At 35.0% G+C, this 20,814-nt stretch overlaps 1 protein-coding gene across 2 annotated transcripts in view; it reads right to left on the bottom strand.

The window, feature by feature from the left end:
* Window positions 1-5,680: 5,680 nt before the first annotated feature.
* The window catches only part of ABCI12 (cobalt ion transmembrane transporter), a 52,847-nt gene continuing 37,713 nt past the window's right edge, over window positions 5,681-20,814 (bottom strand). The window contains exons 3-7 of one of the 2 annotated variants that reach the window (XM_089814136.1): window positions 14,635-14,871; window positions 7,394-7,558; window positions 6,605-6,680; window positions 6,322-6,386; window positions 5,681-6,219 (exon numbers count right to left, since the gene is read on the bottom strand). In XM_089814136.1, the coding sequence (XP_089670262.1) occupies window positions 6,067-6,219; window positions 6,322-6,386; window positions 6,605-6,680; window positions 7,394-7,558; window positions 14,635-14,871 (696 nt within the window). In that variant the 3' untranslated portion in view covers window positions 5,681-6,066. The remainder of the gene's footprint in view (window positions 6,220-6,321; window positions 6,387-6,604; window positions 6,681-7,393; window positions 7,559-14,634; window positions 14,872-20,814) is intronic. The other variant, XM_089814137.1, reaches the window with a different exon arrangement.

The raw sequence follows: 20,814 nt of genomic DNA, 5'->3' as shown, positions 1-20,814 counted from the left end.
ACAAACTCAACCATATGAGCAATATAATTAGAAACTACAACAAGATACTCATGCACAATAACACCAGATGTGTTAACTAGGGAAACCCTTAATCAGAGGGAAAACCCCAGTGGGGATGGTACCCACAAGATGATGTACTAATATAAATATTCCTTATTAGAGGATGGACCCTGTTAAGAGTCTATAACAACATTTAGTACATATCAGTCTTTGTAAGGAGACTTTGAATCCCTATTAGGAGTTGTGGAAGACAGCTGGACCCACTATCCAAATAGCTTCAAGGGCAAGACCAATGAACCCACTGCCCAAATGATCTTTGTATTATTCCTTGCAGAATAATAGAAATGAATAGTACTTCCTTCCTCTGTCCTCTCAACCAAACCTCTGCTCCTTTTGATCATGTAACTAAATCAAAAATCTCACATCCAATAATCCCTTGGATCACTTACTCGCATTCAATTGGCACTCTATTCCTTTTCGCACTTCATACAATGATCACATCATGCATACTCTTCTTACAAACAAGGAAAACATCTTTCTTTTATACCATATCTTAAAATTAATTCCTTGAGTCGGCCTTGAAGCTTTCCCAATTAATTATGATAAGGTAATTAATTAATTACAATTACAATAGCATCATCGGGTCATAGTGTATACAAAACTTCACACATGTGACATTAGGCCCTTACACATCCACTTCCATCACCATTTGACTGTCCTCTGTCACTGACTGACCGCACATCTTCGTATTGCATCTCAGATGAAAGATATAATACAAACATCATAAACTGTTTTCTAAGCACTATGCCTTTGTACTACTCTTAGTAAATCAAGTACAACTTCCGTACGACTTCAACTTACCTATTGCACATTAAACCTCGTCATCAAGACATAGTGCAAAACATGTCCATGACCGTGCATCACTAGACAAATAAAACATTGTCCATACAACTAAGATCTCTCTGTGCTACTTTGTCAGTCTTCACAGACTTACTACTATGTTGACATTAATGAAAAACACAGTCATGAATGTAACATGTCAATACTTTCAAATGCTTAGGATACTCCCCCAATATAGTATCATTAGCATTCATGCTAACATTAAGTTATCAACATGATACAAAGTTAATTTTTTGGTTGATGATTTCTCACCATGTGTTGTCATCAATGTCAAAGGGGGAGATTATTAAGAATAGAGGTCTTTGTCGACACTTGAATGTATTATTTTAATTTTGTATTGATGACAACACATTTTTGTGATCATGACAAACACAAATTTTGTATATCATAGGATTATTATTAGCACTGCGAAGTTGGTATTACCAAGCTCAAATTTGTGTAGAAGAATGAGTATAGACATCATGTATATGTTTACTAGATCTTATGTTCAATTCTGAATGAGTTAGAGTTTGTTTTGTGAAGACTGGTAGTAGACCACTATACAGAGATTATTGGTAGAGGTGGTCATATTTTTGTTGTATCTTATTCATGAGCTGAGAATAATGTCATTGAACTTGGATTGTGATATAAGACTTGTTTGTGCACCTATGTTCAAGAGTGAGCATTTGGTCTATTTAGGAAAGGTAGTTGTGTAACATGCAAAATATTTTACTAGCAGTTGCCAATGTTGAGGAGATGTATAGTTTATCATTGTAAAATCTAATATTTGTATGTAACGTATGGGAAAAATATTGTAATATTTGTAATGATATTTATGAAGGTGTGTGCCTTAGCATGGACCTACGTAATTAATTGTACATTTGGGAAGCCTTAATGAGCCAACCTAAATAATTAATTATAAAGGGTATAAAGAAAGATGTTCTTATTGGATGAGTATGATCATCGTGGATATTAAGTGTGCGAGCTTTCATGTTGGATGACCAGAGAAGAGCAATAATTGAGTTAGATGATAAGGTGAGCTTCAAAGGAAATATTTTGGCAAGTTGCAGATCAATCAATTCATTGTTTTGGATATGTTATCCTGAAGGTTTATTCTTCACACTTGGTGAAACATTTAGGCACTGAGTCTGTTGCATATCAACCTTTAACAAAGTTGGAACCTTCTAACAAGGGTTTAAGGTCTCCTAACAAGGATTTGTCCTCTAACAAGGACTGTTGTACTAAATGCACTGTATTTGACTCCTAACGAGGTCACATCCTTTTACAATGAACTTATATATTAGTACACTACCTTGTGGGTGCCATCCCCACTAGGGTTTTCCCTCTGATCAAGGGTTTCTCTAGTCAACAAAATCATTGTCTTATGGTGTACGATTTTTTATTTTGTGCATCATCATTTTAATTGTTGGAGCTTAGATTTACAAGTTTGGATTTAAATATAATTTGAGACGATTCCCTCCCCCTGATGAGGTTGGTCGCAAAATTGTAGTGTGTTATTGATCAACCTACATTTGAGTTCAAATTTTGATCTACAAATGAGCTAGATGGATTCTTTCATTCAAGAAATGAGTGTATTTTGGTTGAGGTTGGATGTTAGGTATGATTTGATCAAAGGAGGAAATTCTTAAGCTACTTATATTCTCATGATTCCTATGTATTCAATGAAATTTCAGATTGATTACTATTGTACTAATTCCCTAGTACTATCGGTGTGGACCTCAACCTTTGAGCAATTTGATTTTTACACAAACTAAAGATGGGCTGATTTTTAGCCTATGATGGGTGCTATACACTTTCGTGAAAGATCATTTGTAGTTGGAGAGCTGTTTAATATTGATAGCTCCTTGATACTACTATCTATTAATATCTGACAATCCTAACATTGACATGTTTGGTGTTTCACTTAATGGGAATTTGATGAGTGGTTTAACGATTTTACCTTTCAAGGCATGGCGGTGTTTATAATTTGAAGTAGTGCAACAAATCGGTAAAGAAACATTCTTGGGGTTCCTATGAGATTTGGGCATTTGGTTTCATTATGTAGGTGCAAATTGTTTGAAGGCAAGTGATCTCTAAGAAGGGAGTTGTAATGTCCCCCTATTTGGGACATTAATAGTAAATTAAATAATCAAATTTAAGTAGTCAAGCTATATCACATTAAATGACAACTTAGTTTAATTATTTAATAATATTTCAAAATGACTTTTAAAGAGCATAGTGAAAAATCAATAAAGTCATTCTAAGTTTGAGGGAAAATGAAGAGATAGGTAGAAGGAAAACAAAAAGTTGCAGGGATGTGCTATAAAGGAACATTGAAAGACTCATTTTGAGAATTCTTTGTTTATGTTGATTTATATTTTTCCTCTTGGAGAAGAATTTTAGGGAGCTTTGGTTTTCAGTTTTGAAAACTTGAGGACAGAAACCTTCAGCATTTCTCAGTGGATTGGGCAGAAACCAAAGCCATCTTTTGAAGTGAATTTGCCACAAAGTTCACAACTGAGCAAATTTGTGAATTCTTTATCTGAAGACAATTCTTCCAATAATAGAGGTATTTCATATATGTTTGGAAATAAGGTTGTAATGATTTAAATATTTTGATGGCAATATTCATATCTGAAATTATTCAAAATAATCATTTGGATGGAATAGAAATCAGTTGTGTGCAGATTGTTGTTTAAATTCCTATGGAAATTTTGGGAAAAATCTAGAGCAAATATCCTAGGGGAATATTTCATTAGAAACCCAAACCAAGAAAGCAAAGAATATGGGAGCAAAATCGAGAAGTTAAAAAGAGAAGTAATTAAAAAAAATTGGTGGTAGTTTAAAATCCTCACAGGAGAGATACATTAGCTGAAGCATTGTCAGAGACTCAGAGAGAGTGAAGGAGAAATGCATAATGGGAACACTTGTTTCTTAGTGGACATAGAAGATCTCCAAGTTTCCAAGCTTGAACATGCCCTTATGTGTTGTTGACCACAAAGCTAGCCATATGCAGCAGCTGTTTGACAATAAGCATAAATGACCTATAGTTGACCTAAAGGCATCTCCCTTGATCTTGTGTTGGCACAGTCCTTGCTTGAAAAACACAGACCATGAGCAACAGAAAAAACAAAAAATCTCTTTCACCATCCTTCCATCTTCCCCAGCCTATGCTCTGATAGCACTTGTTAGATCAAAAGAACAGAAGTGATCAGTAATTATGCCATTATTTCATAATAACACCAATATAATATTCATGGAACTTTCATTTCACAGAATGAAAACTGTTTATGAGTCATTTAAAAAGAGTAAACACAACTCCATCATACATGGGCAGGAAACTCCTCGGCACCTACCCAAAAAACCAATCGAACATCCTAACAAAATATTAGAAACATTTTTTACTCAAAATCCAAAAACATTAGCAGCTCAAAGAAAGTGAGGGACATAAAGGTTGTACAAGCAAAAGGATCTACTCATTTACCTAATTTACCAATGACCACAACAGTGCTCCATACTCATTTGACCATCTGTGCTGAAGTGAAGATGATACAGCTAAAACCCAAGAGCTGACCCTATGTTTGTTGATAGTTATTGTATATGATGTCAGTTTCAAGTACCAAGTGAAATCAAAAGAACATGTACCCCTCAGTAGCACCATTCAAGACAAAAATACATAATTAACGTATTGATGATATAAATGAGGAACTGGAACCAAAAAAGTAGGTCATTTGCTGTAACAGTTCGCAATAAAGAAAACATTACATCCACTATTAACATATGTATATTCTAGATGTGTTATGAACCAACCTGTTCTTCCTTCAGGAAAATTATTTTGTTTACCTTCGGCACAGCTATAAATTTATAATGATATAATTTTATAATCCCTACCTTGTTTCCTTTGAGTCTACATTGTCTCCAATAATTGTTGAAACAAAAACCCGTCCAAAATTTCTCCTATATTTCAAATCCCACTGCCTGCAGATTCAGAGCTTTTCAAACCACCATGTCAATCCTTAACATATCCTGTAATGAAAGACTCCAGCTGTAAAGGAAATTGATCAGTCAAATGAAAGGAAATTAAAGCCTACAATCATAAGAAGCTCTTTCACCTCTAGTCATCTGCATCCTCTAAAATAGGCCAAGCTTCTAGAATAAGTAGAATGTTGCCATACAGAAGCTATAAAAGAGACCCTTGTCAAAGAAAGAAGACAAATATCTTGAAATCTGCCATAATTTTTTTAGGGACTATCTGCTAAGGCTACAGGGGCCCCACACTCAAGGTCACATTTGATATGTTTTAGATTTGGAAAAAGAGAGCAATAAATCAGATAATAGACTACCCCTTCAAATGTTTAGGGAAATCAGAAAGACTTAAGATGCAATAATCTGCACCTTGTCACCCCTTCTGAGAAGAAAGATCACAAAGTTACGTATTCCTATGGTCCTTCTGGCCTGGTGTCCAAAAATTATACAAAGGTTAGGTGCATCCCTTATTCATGATTTCTGTGCATGGTAATACTTGTTTACCTTAATTATAAAGTACATAGTTTTTTATTTTCTTGTGTACGACTGTCTTACTTATTCTCAATAATAATAGATTGTCATTAAATAGTGTGTCTGTGTGTACTTTTTAGATGTTCTAAACTGGAAGAGCTTGACGAACTTGGTGGTGTTCAAGAAATGAGATTCAGTAGCCATCGATTTCCGTTGATTGGAATCTTTGATTTTAATCTTTAATATACAAGACAGTAAAGCTGTAAGCCTGGCAAGCCAGGTTATATTTCAGATTTGCAAGAGCTTCAAAATAAAAGAGTGCACATTGCTTATTTATTCAATTGATACATTTGTCAGGCCATTAGATTTCAAGTCTTCAAGAGGTGCGTAGCCACACAACTAAACCTAAGTATATCTACATTAACAGCTGGTAGCATGGCTTGGTAACGACTCATGCACAGTGATTTGAAAGTCCCCTTCTGTTCATTGGAGACACAATTTACAGTTTAAAAATCACTATTTACAATAAAAATAAATCTCATCTGATTAAATAAGTGATAAAATCATATCAATTAAATTATCTTTAGAACCAACTCCATCCCTGCTAGAAGCACAGAGATTAAGTAATCTTGGAACTCGGCTATCAAGATTCAAAACTGGAATTTTTCATTCAATCAAATCAGGGTTCACTCAGAAATAAAAAAATTCATAGAGAACTGCTAGACCTATGAGCCCACCAAGCAATAGAATTGCTAGCATATCTGGTATCTGGATTGAAAACTTTGTTAATAAATGAATCTTATGATTTGTTGCAGTTCCACGGAAGCCCCGCGCAATCATTGCCTGTGAAAGAAAAAAAAAAATCCCAACATTGCTGCAAACTTTATGAAGTCAACGCCTATTAAAGAACAACTAGGAAAAAACTTCAACTCAAGGCTATGTTACCTGAGAAATCTGTTCAGCATGACTGAATAAGTTGTTGAAAATGCGCCGCAGGTAAAGAAAGAGAACTGCATTAAATTGATAGTCAAATAATGAGTGAATAAGAGTGTGAATATAAAGCATGATAACAAATGATCACAATGATAAAAGTATTCGCCTTCAGATATGCAAGCTAGGGAGATTAAATCTTCTAAAAAGATTATGGAAAAGATAATTATGGATAGCATCCAGCATAATAATGTTAGAAATGACAGTGGGGACTTCAACTTCTCTTTTCTCAACTCACCATCAAGAGTCTCCAACAATGTAAAGTTTTTCCATTGTATCCCACGAGCTACAATTCCAAGTGCTATATTTCGCACCTGTCCATTCCATAACATTACAGTCTTTAAATATAACTATGACATTTCTATGCATATTTTTAGAGATATAACTATAGTATTTGTGGAAAATACAAGGTTGTTCAAAATGGAATATAAGAAAGAGAAAAATTAGACAAAGATAGGAAAACCCATTCAATTTTCTGTACTCTACCCACCACCCAACTTCTTTTCACTAGTTCTCCTTACACAGCCTCTGATTCTTTTGTCCATTTGAAAAGCTATTGTGCAATGAAATAAACATGACAATTATATTGATAGCAGTAAGCGGAAAAGAGATGAAATTATAAGGCTAGATGTTGAAAAGAAGAGAGGCTTGATAGCAATAAGCCAAAATGAGATGAAAGTGTAAGGCTAGATGTTGGAACTTGGAACAAAGAATGGCTAGCATGCATCTTGCATGGTAAGTTTATATTGCATGTGTGTACATGCACACATGAAATGGTAGAACAAAGGAAATAAAAGCCTACACACTGCTTTTTAAGTTAGTAATAAATTCTGGAATTAATTAGATAAAAATGAGGTGAATAGAGCATTCTGTGACAGCTTGCTGTGTCTTATGACTGGTCGTTTCATTAAGAATATTAAGATATATTTATAGTAAAATATATTATCAAGAACCTACAAGAACAAGTGCATAGAATGTATTCTAACAGAGACGGCAGATCAAACTAACAAGCCAACTGGAAGATTACCTCATCAAATACAAGACTGATAAACCGTAGAGCAAGTAAAAGTGTAAGAACAATTTCTTCAATGGGAGCTCCTATATGTGCTAAAGGTAGCATATACCACCTTAAAGCAGCTGCCAGCTGTTCAGGTGTTGTTGTTGTTAGGCAAAGGCTTACACTTTGCAGTACCTGTTCAGATAATTTGAAATTATAAATTTAATATACATATCAACTCTTCCAGCATTCATAAAGAAAAGTTACCATGCACAAAGATAAAATCTGTGTTTGCAAGTTTTCAGTATGGTAGGTTGTAGATGCATTTTGGGGATGGCAAAGAAATTCTAAGTTTTAGGGATAATAAATAAACATATATTAAAGATAAAAGAAGCATTGGACATTCAACATTAGACATAGAAATTGAAAAAAGACCTCTAAAACTCAGTGATTGTGAAATACTGAAATGCTGATACAAAACTGTAAACATGAATGTAAATATATAATGATGTCCATATCAAACATATTTGTGGCCTCTGCGTGTTAGAAAAGAAAATACCGATATAAGAAGTTATCAATAAAAAACAGTTTACCCTAGGTACGTGTTCCTAGAACGGGGACACACATAGGACTTGGGGACGGGGTTCCGGCATCCCTAGTGGTGCCACCAGTTTTTGCTCCTGTAACCAAGGATGCAGAGACGTCCTGGTGTCCCTGAAATGCTGAGATGGACGCTATGCGTCCCTCAACCACCCTGAGGACTCACAGGCATCCACCATTGCGGCAACATTAAAAGTATGTTTAGAAAAAACTTTTTTTTTTAATTGTTTCTTTGGTCCTATTGGAACCCTAAGGGTATGTAGGGCCCATCTATGGCCTTCCATCCCTGCGCAAGGCCTCCAAGAATAATTTGTTTTCACATTTTCATTTCTAATTGATTGCTATAGGAAGAAGAGTAAAGAGGTGAGATATATTCAATGTTCAATTAATTACTGTTTTAGTATTTGGCATTTTACTTCTAAATAGACTTATACATCTTTTCATAGCTAGCATCTTAAGTACCATATATATCAATACTATATAGTATATGCAGCCACCCTTGCCCCCCTCCAAACGCACTCAAATTGAGACACCTTTGTCCCCTGATAACCTGTCCCCCTGTTCCACCGTCCCCTCGCCCCTAATGGCGGTGTAATTATGAAAAATGCCATAGAATATAAAATAGAGTTTGAAATGAGCTGGACAAAAGGTAAGAGGAAATGCCTCTATCTAAACCTCATCCATATACATAACACAAGGATAGGTTGACCAATAATGGTCATATCATATTATAATATTATAATATACCTTATATATGCTGGCCACTCAAAACAAGTTGCATACAAGATGATAACACTAAGGTGTACTATGCATAATAGTAACTCAATGGGACCCAATAAATGGGTTTTGGCTCTACATATTTTATTATTACTCTAAAACTTGGCTTAGAGGGGCCAAATGAAGGTGGCATTTTATGATGACAACAAGGAAAAAGAGGAGGCTCCAACATCTTAAATGATAACTTATGATGATTCTTGATACTCCCGCTCTATGAAAAATATCCATCTAAATAAAGACATCTCTTTTGTGCCTTGTCAAAGTATCATAATTGTCAGCTTCTACATTTGACATACAAATCTGAAAAACAAACAATATCTTCTGCCAAGAGACATCATTGAATGTTGAACAAATCCAAGGGTGACCATGTGCTCCCAAAACAAATAGAGCCACAACTAAATGCTTAATTATCATTATCTTCTGGTGAATCATACACTGAATGTGTTAAAAAAATGTTCTTAGATGACAGGGTTAGTGATAACCAACTAATGAAGTCAACCATAAATATTAAGAATGATTCTATCACCTTAGCTATATAACCAAGGGCTCTCCTATGTGTTATAGTTTATAAAGCATTGGATTAATTTGAATTGTATTCTTGATAGGAATACAGTTTAATCTTGTCATATTTATTATCTCTTGTTGGGCTTTACATTGCCTCTAGATTATGGGTGGCTACCTTCATAGCCAAGCCTTCCATGGTATTAGAGCACATAGAGTGCCATTGCTTTTCCATTTGAGAGATTGGAGTGCATTGAATTTGGACTTTGGAGGCTCTTCTTTCTGGTTTCCTATTGTAGGGAAAAATTGGAGCTTGTTGGTGAAAACCTCAAGATCGATTGTTGTTTCATCCAATTCAAACACTAGAGGAAACAAATCTATAGTCATTTAAATCTTGTAGGTGTGGTGATTCAAGCATCATAATTACGTAGGCGATTTTCAAACAGTGATATTTCAATCATCAAGACTCCTTTTTTTCAAGCAATATTTTTTGTTTGGGGTAAAATTTCATGTCCTACAAAATGGTGCAAGTGGTTTCTGATTTCAGATCTGACTTTTTCAAAAATTGTATGATTTCATTTTTTGCAACTTCCAAGGCCTTATAAAAGTGCATGATTTTTTTTTTGTATTTACAATGGTACAATCAGATTTAGGCTTATTTTTACAATTGTAATGCCTAGACCTTATTCGGTCTTTTGCAATTGAGATCTAAGTCTATTAAAGCCTATTATGGCAATTATAATCACTAAAGTAGAAAGTCCAAGGAAAAAAAGGGAATTTTTTTTCTTTATTTCTAAATTCTTAATAAAATATTTTTAAAAACTTTAATACATGTTTTTAAAAACCAATTTCCAATAAATATGTAAAACTAGTAACATTTTTTTTTTGTCCACCCACTATACTTGTTGTAGTGATTCATCCTCCAACCGGCAGCCAATAGGGGTCAGTTGCCTCTATTTTATTGGCACATCAATGCAATAAAAGAGTATCATCAATGATCATTTGCAACACATTCTTGGTGACATCATCATCAATTTCTAGATTGGTAGCATACCATGTTCTGTTCTCTTGCAATTGCTATGTTGTACATGCACAAATATAAAGTGTCATATTTCTTTGTACTTTGTCATTGATGACATATTTTATGTAATCCATTTGTACATAGTACATTAGGAATTATCTTGTGAGACTTGGTGCATAGCTCCAATTGAGACTTAGAGTGTAATAATCTGCCATTGGCGAGTATTCAGTTGATGCTCAAGCAGGTTTCTCCATGCTTGATCTCTATCATATTGCAGTGTGTGATTCATTATCAGTTCTTCATCGACCTTGGTACCTGGTTTTGTCACGCATTGACATTCTTGGTGTAGCATTGGCTCTATTTTCTTCCTATGGAGTACTGGTCATCATCTTGGACCATCTTTGCAAAAGATTTGACATTGACGAGGAGAATCATGGTCTCTCTTCTTCTCTCTCATTCATCATTAAGAGCAATGTGTATTTTCATGTCTCTTTTGGGGAGAAGTTTTCACCCATATACTTTTCTCCCTCTCTCCTCTTATGAGGGATTGCATTTGCATTTGTACATGGGTACGTAACATGGCCTAGTATCTAGGACCCATCTTGCATTTTTAGTTTGTGTACATTCTCTCTAGGTTGCACTTAAGGGGGTGTTGGTGTAGTTAAGACATTTTACCTTGGTTATTTCAAACCTAAGTACTAATTACACATTTTAAGCTTACTTAGGGAATTCCGAATTGCATAGCAATAGTTGGAGTATTTCCACTTTCTGTAGACTTATCATTTAATCACTTTATCACTCTCCATCTTTGTTTCATAAACTTTATTACACATTGGAGGATGATCCACCTCTAGTGGATATGTGAATCCACCTTGGGTGAGTGATAAGTTGCCTCTTGATTTTCATGTAATGAGACAACAGCACTTGTCATTGTCTCGCTCAATCCTTTGTACTCAACTTGGCTATATGACCAAGGGCTCTCCTATGTGCTATAATCCATTGTATTGATTTGTATTGCATTCTTGATAGGAATATGTAATGCCCCCAGTCCAAGACCTACAAATGATATATGATCTTATAAGTTTGAATTAAGGATTGAAACTTATAGGAACATCGCGATTCCACAATATGTACTTTCTTAACATCTATAAAGAGATATAGGCTGAATCCACCCATAATCATGTAACCACATTTCATGCTTGCATTTAGTAGCCATAAATCATGATTGTACTCATATCCTGCACACATTCATCCATATCACATATTTCAGATCAGGGATGTACATCTGTACTTCATTACCTAGCCATTGCACAGTCATACTTCACGTTCATATTTGCATTATGTATCCTTGGGCAATTAACCATAATGATTATCAGGAAACTGTTAAGTCTTATAAATAAGAGGTTTCCTTAAGCAAGTTCCATTGATCAGAGATAATCAGTGATACCCTAGATTGGTATCAATCCCATTAAATATATCGTTGGAATAAATATATAAATTTATCAGCTAAGGTTTTGATTTAACAAATCCTAGCCGAAGAGGCACAATTAAAAGATAATCATAATCAAGGAATGAGACATATCTCATCCTCATATCCTTCAATTTATCAAATTCAAATACATAGAAGTCATCAACTTATCTTTCCAAGGCATCGAAGACATTACACTTATTTCGTTTATTCTTACTGGACTGGCTCGCAAGTTTTAGTATTAACGGAATAAAATGGTTGCATTGTTTGACACATATCAGATAAGACACCCCTGTTGCAAGCATCGCCGGATTATATCAGACAGAACAACATTCTTAGAATCACATAAGTATAGTAGCATATCAGAAACAACAATTATTGATTGCACAGATTTGAAGGATCTCATTAGAAACAGCATTAATATTGCTACAAACAATACTTGAAGATCAGGTATCGCATGTCACTAAGTTATAATAGAGATAGCAATTTGTGTTGCCATTAGCAATACCGATAAGTCTACTTTGCATAATTATATTTCCAAATCTTATGCTCAAGGATCATTGCACGAAATGCCATAGAAACATAATACTTTTCAATTGTATATCAGATATTTCTAACAACTCAATATCAATCTTGCATATATTTGTACATTCAAATCAGAAATTGCAGTTGAGACACTGTAAATATTTTTCTTAGTTATAATTACGGGCATTTGATTTAAATAAGGAGACAGAATCAGGTAATTGTTACAGTTTTCTTAGTTGGTCAAAAAGGGGACATTGCAGAATACGTTTTAGTCTTGTCATATTCATTCTCTGTTGCCATTACATTTTCCATTGCCTCTAGATATTGGCTGGCTAACTTCATAGCCAAATCTTACACGTACGAACCATAGGGGTGGAACTGATTTCAATTGAATCATTGAAGTTAATTAGAATCAACTAAATAAGTTTACATTCTCATTATTAGTCAAATTGCCTAAAATGCAAATCGGAAATCTCAATTGTTTGACAAAATTGGATAAAATGCAACTTCAGAATTCTCTAAAACAATCAAACTTAACCAGGAATGAAGGATAATGAACAGGAGTACATAGGTTGTAGACGGTTTTGAGATGATCCAAACACTTCAGTGTCAAGCATAACTAGAGTTGGCACTGATGGAAAACAGAAACAGAAAAAAACAATGTAAAAACAAGGACAATTCTGCAAATGACAGAATATCTAGTTGCACCAGGTGTGGTTGCAAATATGGCATGAAGGCTCCAAAACTATGGGATGGCTCTCCTGTTTCATATTGTAGTTTTTCCAAATAGAGTTTAAGAACAAGATGATAGCCGTGCACAATTTCTTTTCCTCTTCTTTGGCTTTTGCAATCATGTTTTCAAGCATTCATGGTCTAAACGTATAGATAATGCCTCAGTGGTTATTGTAAGACAGTCTAAAAGAAATCTAGTTGAGTCTAGTTATCGAAACCAGTTAATTCTTCTTGGTTAAGTGAATGAGAAATTGAGTGCAGTAAAGCAATCCATTTTTGAGAAAGTTGCAGATCATTGCAAGCGTTTACTGTAGCTCTGCAGATTGGTGTCCTTCATTTATGAGTTGCTGCTTTCAAAATTCCACCACCTGTTTAACTTAAGAAACACTGCACAAACTTTGTCTTCAACAACCTCTTGATCTATATCTTCCTCCATTCTTGCATCAAATGAACATTGAGTAACATCATGTGATGCCAGATTACAAATCTAACAACATGCTTATGGGCATCCAGCATTAAAGCTTCCCGCTGTTGAATTACTCAAAATGCATTATACCTTCCTTTCCCTTGGTCTTTGTACTAAACTATGATTTTTTGGCATTCTTACCATTTTTCTGCAAAAGAGCTTTTGTTTCCTTCCTCACCATTGCCATCTTCTTCAGGATGAAATCTACCTTTTTAGCTTTTTCACAGTTATTCTTGTCTTTTACTTTGATTCCAAATTTTAAGCCACAATGCACAAAATCCTTATTAGTATCTGATGGATCCAACCTGGTTATATGTCATGTATATTTAATGTCACTTCTAACTACTTAAAAGTAAATAAAAATGGTTACTTCAATGCAAGCCATGTTTCAATCTAGATTCTAATATACTAGTTCACTGCTATCCCTCTTAATGTGGTTGGTAACTACATCAATTTATAATCTTCATCATTGCCTTCAATCAATTACCATATTAAATATTTCCCGAATCATCATCATACATAATGTGGATACCAAGGTAAGGAATCATTATAATTGGTATTTCAACACAGGCAATCTCAATTTTAAAGAAAAAAAGCGATGGAAGTAAGCCTCCACCTATACGTCGAGCAAGAAAAAAAACACTTGTTATTTCCATGCATGCCAAGATGAGGAATCATCAATGCTCCTATTCAATTTTCAACACAAACTAAAAAAAAGCAGCCTCAGATTTAAGGAAAATAGAGTGATGGAAATTCAGCAAGCAATCATTTGTTCAATCAACAATAGAGCAACCATATCATACCCTCAAGTTCATATACGTATACATATACATATACATATGTGTGTGTGTGTGTGTGTGCGCCATTTGTGTTTCAATCAACAATAGACCAACCATATCATACCCTCAGGTAAATTTTCAAATGAAATTGAATGGCACTTATCCTTCAAAATTTCCTCTTATAAGAAGATATTGTCACCGCTAACAAAGCATACTTTCTCAGGATCCTCCTCCTCCCCAGATACACATGATGAACTAATATATCCCACATCAACAATAGTAGATTACTTACAACTTTCAAGGCATGTCAATATAATTAGGTATATTTAAAAACATGCAAAAATTAACAGAATAAAGACTGGAAATCCCCCACCATAGAATTATAATAACAATTTGACTTACAGTGAATGACAAACAAGAAGCTGTTGTAGCTAGTGATAGACCTTTCCTAGTGAGTCGCAGTGGACCAATCTTCATAACAACATACGAATACGCCCCCAAAGCTGGAGGTATGCTTGGCATTTGCTGCATGGATGGTGGAGGTGTGCGCATCTGAACTAAAGACGGAACTCCATCTGTACCCACAGCCAACATGACAAACAAAATGCCTGAAAGTAAAGTTACCCGAAGAAGTTGATCCTGCCATATCAATAAAAGATGTCATATCAATAAAAGATGTCCTTAACAAGAAATTTCAATATGTAGAAATAAAAACCTCTCCCTTGAAAGAAATCATGCTACAAAACGTCAAGGAAATTCAGTTTTGAGACATTGAAGTAGAAACAAATTTCACTGAATATGACGTATCATCGAGCCCAACTCTCCAACATACATATATAAATTTATTAGGTACATGGAACTGATTTGATAAATAAAAGAAAAAAAAAAGCAACAATAATCAAAGCACGGCATGATTGAGACCCTAATTCCTAAATTATTTGGCTTGAGCCCCTAAGAATTGACCCAGATATTTTAGGTTGTCATTTACCAACTACAAATGTATACCAAATATTAACATGTACCATGCAAGAGGCTTGCCTAGAAGTCATTGCACAAAATTCAAGCACGCAAGTTATTGATGCTACCTTTATTTGATGGCATCTTGCCTAGTGTTTACCATTTGGATTTTTGAGTACTTTATCTTTGTAATTGTAACCAACAATCGTTGAGAGGCCACATGTTCATTGGGCTGAAGAAGGAAGTGGAACTGTCACCGCTGCTGCATTGGGTTGATAAAAAAAAGTTAAAACGTCACCTCTGTTGCATTATCATTCCTCAGCTCCCTGTGAAGTGTATTTTCAGTTACTATAATCTCCGATTGCATGCTGGGCATAAGGCCGGTGAGGGATTTGATTCAGTGATTAATCATCAATCGTTTCTGTTATTGAGTGTTATTCTGGTTCGAAGACAATGAATTATTGGTATATATTTTCCAGCAGTCATTCCTTGTATTTTCCTCTCTTGGTGATTATCATATACGTGATTCATAAAAGGCATTCTGTATGCTGTACATGTCTATTGGTAAATAGACATTCTACTAGTGATTATTAAGTGATAACAGTCCGGTTGGATAATGCATTTTTCTGATTAAGCTTGTGAGCTTTGTATTGAGTCTTTTGATTATTCAATAATGAATCAGTTTTGAGTGTGGCTGGGTCTTAACTTTTACCCTCAGGTTGGAGAGTTTTCCTAGGATAAAATTTCTCGTGTTTATCTGTCCTTATGTTTTTATATTTCTGCAAGTTGCTTCATTACATTTCTGGTTCTAAATTTAACATGGTATCAAAGCCTAGTTTATGGAAAAGATCTAGAAATAGAACTTTTCAAACTTCAAATTTTTTTTTCTTCTAGATTGTTTTCTGTCAGATTTCAACTATGGTAAATGGACTCAAAGTTGAAGACAAGTTGGATGGTGCATCCAGTTTTACTTCATGAAAATTCAGAGTCCTCATTGCTCTAGAAGAAAATGATCATAACTATGTGATGTCTGATGTGGCTGAGCCATCTGATGACACTTAAAAAACCTCAATGGCTGAAGAATAATATCATGGCAAGGAAGATATTGATTGATTCTGTAAAGGATCATCTTGTGCCTATTATATCTATTAGAGTAGTAAGGTAGTGTCTTATTATCTCTAGTTTACTTAAGCTAAACTTTAGGCATATATATAATTAATTCTTTTATTAACTATTATCATGCAACCTAGGGTATTTCCCTTTAGGGTTTTTACCTTTTAGGTTTTACCTTTCTCCTTTTCTAAGGATGGTAATTGTAAATCTATTCATTTTTCTCTCAATACATTTTACTCTTTGAGAGCAATTTGTCCGATCTCCATTCTTGTCTTGTGACAAGCTTTTGCATGCAGGTGTTCATGGGCTGAAAGGATTTGTATTTATAAAATCTAACATGGTATCAAAGCCGAAACTTCTACAGCTTGTTCGATCTTGAAGAACTTTGGAGTTTTTGAGGGTTTCAGTATTCATAATTTTTTTTATATTGGATCTAGGGGGCCTTCATTTCGGGTGACTTTGAGCCCAAACGAACATCACCATTGAGCTCAGAGCGCCCAAAAAACCCCTATTTCCATATAAATATGTCCAATTTGGACACAGTTAGACTTTTGGGCAAAAAAAAATTGTGCCCAAGTTGTAAATTTTGAAACGACAATTACTATTATTGTTGTTTTCTTCCAAAAAAAAATATTATTTTTTTTGGTGTAGCATTTGATTTGAAAATGTTTTTTCAAAGAAAAAAAAACAAATAGCATTTTCTAAAAGTGTGTGTGCCTACATGTGATCAAGGTTGCACATTTTTCAAAGGGGAGTACAATGGGCCCCGGTACCTGCCACAAGTAGGCCTGTACCTGCATCGGTGTCAGCCGGCAGTGGGCCTTGCCCAACTAAACTACCTCTGCCCATGCTTTCAATTTACAAGGCCCGTGAAGTTATTTTTGGCCCTACGTTGGTATACATGTTGCCGCCCAAGCCGTGCGTTGACTGGAATTTCCATGCACTCCTTTTTTGGAAGCCACCCTCCTTTTTCGTGGTACCTACGCCAACGCTCAAATTTGTGGGGGATACACTTTTTGTAGGTATGGTGACCAGCATCTTTGGGAGCCTCACTGCACTTGATCACACACCTTTTTCGGTCCGTACGCCTAGCCTCCATACAGGCCCACTTGCCTCTTGTTTTCAGCCCCTTTCTGGGCAATTTGTGGGTTATGTATTTTTTGAATGGTAGTTTTTTGGTTTCCCAATTCTGGTTTCGGCCTAATATGGTGGTTTCTTGAACAACTGTTTGTGTTTTTTGAAGGACGGTTTTTTCCATTTTGCATGGGCGGTTTCCCATTTCACCGTTGGTTGACAATAACATTTTTTTAGGACAACGGTTTCTTGGGCATATGCTTTTTCGGCCATCAATCTTTATTGGCACCAGACTTTTTTAGCACATTGGAATTTTCTGGCAAGGGAAATTTTTTTTCCAGCACATGTTATGGCCACCAATATTCATCCAACACCGGCCCCATGTTTTCTCTGGCAACAAAGGTATATTTCTGGCAATCGGATATTTTCTCCAGCATGTGGGGTTATTTTACTATTGTTTTTTTGCCTCGACAACAATTTGACTGTCAAATTTCAACTCGTCGCTTGTTGACATCAATGCCTGCATCACACACCTATTTTCCCTTCTAGCTTAGTTTGGAATTACTAGTGCTTTTTTGCTCATATCTCAGGTATATGGACTCTATTTTCAGCAAATGAGATAAGCTCATTTTGAACCCATTGTGATGGCATAGGTACTTTTCAGTTTTGATGCCTTTTTTATAGTTTTTTTTGCTGTCAAAGTGAAGAGTTCTATTTTGCACTATAGGGACATATCTTGAGCATCTGATCTCCAATTTGGGAATTCTTTATATCATTATAAAGGTCTTTTTTTCTCTCTTTCCAGTGATGTTGGTTGTTTTTTCGAATTCTACCCTAGGTACATCCTATTCAGTTTTTTCTTTTTTTGCATTTTGGTGGATATCTTGGTTGTTTAAGGTCAAGGGATCATTTTTGTTGCTTTAGATAAGTCGTCATGGGCTGTACTTTCTATTGTACCAGCCTTATGTCTCTTCTAGTCTTTATAGACATCATTTGTATGCATTCTTGTAAATGCACTGAGATAAAGTGTCATATTCTTTTTGTATTTTCGTTTCATTTGTTTTTCCTTGTTTTTCCTTCTGATTCAAACAATGTTATCTGAGGACACACATTCATATTACTGTATTCTTGGATTCACCATATCTTGTGCTTTATTGTACATGCACTACTCTGATTAAGTAATATAGGAGGTTGATGTTTTGCCTTTGTTTGCCATCTACCTTTGTCTAGTAAGTTTCCCTTTCGTGACATTAGCCTCATGATGTGTCTTAGATTGATCACCTCAATACACTATTATGTGTTCTTTTGTGCATTTTGATCGTGGTTCCTTGACATGTGATTCTTATTAGACCACTTTTCTAGTTGCCTATAACCTCATCCCTGTCTGCATTAGGGAGGGTTCTCCTGTTGGCTCTTATGCTTCCTTGGTTCAATGGAGTTAGCTATGTATTCAGTATTTGTTCCTATGTACTAGGTAATTGCCATGGTTGGGTACCTTTGCATTTCCGTGAGATGGATCATTTACCATATAGACACTTTTCTTTTTATTTCTACTTTGGATGCAACCTTCCATATTTGATTGATCAGCTCTTCAAGCTTTGGTGTTTCATGCCATCTATATCTTCAAGTTCAATTGTTTGCCTATGTGCTTCTTGATTCGAGTAGTGCCATTTGAGGGCGCTCATGCAGATCACAGTCTTCTCTGCCTAAGTTTATTTTAAGGGGGGGGGGGGGGGGGGGGGGCGGGCGGTGATAGAGTAATAAGGTATTGTCCTATTACCTCTACTTTACTTAAGCTAAACTTTAGGAATATAATAATTAATTCTCTTATTTTTATCATGCAACATAGGATATTTCCTTTTAGGGCTTTTACCTTTCTCCTATTATAAGGATGGTAATTGTAAATCTATTCATTCTCTCTTAATACAATTTAATCTTTGAGAGAAATTTGTCTAGTCTCCACTCGTCTCTTGTGACAAGCTTTTGCATGCAGGTTTCTTGGGTTCAAAAGATTTGTATTCCTCATATCTAACAATATCCATGTTGAATTCATCAAACGAAATGTTTAAGAGTCTTCAAAGCTTACATAAATTAAACAATACTAGTAGAGCTCTAGCCTTGAGACATCAACTCCTCCATATAAAAATGGCTAGAGGAGAATTAGTTGTCTCCTTCATGAAGATTACAAAATTGAAAAATCAGCTTAATGCCACTGGAGATTCAATAGAAGATAAAGACCTGGTTATATTGGCCATGAATGGTCTCCCTCATTCTTGGGAGTGTTTTATTCAAGGCATTGGTGGAAGAGATGAATTACCCAAGTTTGATCATCTAAAAGTTGATTGTGTTCAAAAGGAACAATCTTAGATGCAAAAGGAAATGGTCAAAATCTCGTAAAGAAGATCACATTCTTGCTGCTTATACATCTAAAAGGAAAGGAAGTGAATGGAGAAAAGTAGATTTCAAGAGAAATAGAGATAGGGATTTAGATTCAGCTTTTGAACTGAAGAAGAAGAGGGATATTTCTAGAATTCAATGTTTCAGATGTGACAAGTACGGATATTTTGCCAAAGATTGTTTATCAAGACCAAAACATCAAGCTGCTGCTGCAAATGTTGATGATGATTCCTCATAAAGATCTTGTGACAACTCAGAGAGATTTTATTCTGAAGAGAATACTTTTCCCTCTCAAATTTAGATGTTATATTATAACTCTGTGTTAAGTATTGAAATTGTATCTTTAAGGAAGTCTTAGGGCTTCCAGCATAAAGTCTGATCCTAATAAAAAAAATTTGGTACATACTACTGGCTAATCATTTTAACATTTCTGAGGAAAGGATTTTTGAAATTAAAGGTTACAATTTTCATTGTTGAATCTGCATTAGATTTCCATGTTTTCTAAGAACAATTCTATTATATAGATTCTTTCTAAAATTCAATGTTTCAGATGTGAAAGTACAGACATTTTGCCAGAGATTGTTTATCCAGATGAAAACATCAAGCTGCTGCTGCAAATGTTGATGATGATTCCTCATAAAGATCTTGTGACAATTTAGAGAGATTTTATTTTAAAGAAATTTCTTTTCCCTCTCAAATTTAGATGCCATATTATAACTCTGTCAAGTATTGAAATTGTATCTTTAAGGAAGTCTTAAGGCTTCCAGCATAAAGTCTGATCCTAATAAAGTATTTTTTGGTACATACTACTGGCTAATCATTTTAACGTTTCTGAGGAAATTCTTTTTGAAATTAAAGGTGACAATTTTCATTGTTGAATCTGCGTTAGGTTTCCATGTTTTCTAAGAACGATTCTATTATATAGATTCTTTCAAGACCAAATCCCTTATTCAGATTTTGTGTTGGTGTAAATACAATAGTAGAGTTATTCTCTTATAATTGTGTTTGAGTTGCATGATTGGAGATTTAGTCAGCTAGTTC

This window comes from Cupressus sempervirens, chromosome 2, assembly GCF_028749045.1.
Source record: "Cupressus sempervirens isolate cs-2001-9-10 chromosome 2, ASM2874904v1, whole genome shotgun sequence".
Lineage (NCBI taxonomy): Eukaryota > Viridiplantae > Streptophyta > Pinopsida > Cupressales > Cupressaceae > Cupressus > Cupressus sempervirens.
Note: the sequence above shows the minus strand (reverse complement) of the source record. Positions and strands in the feature narration are given on the sequence as shown.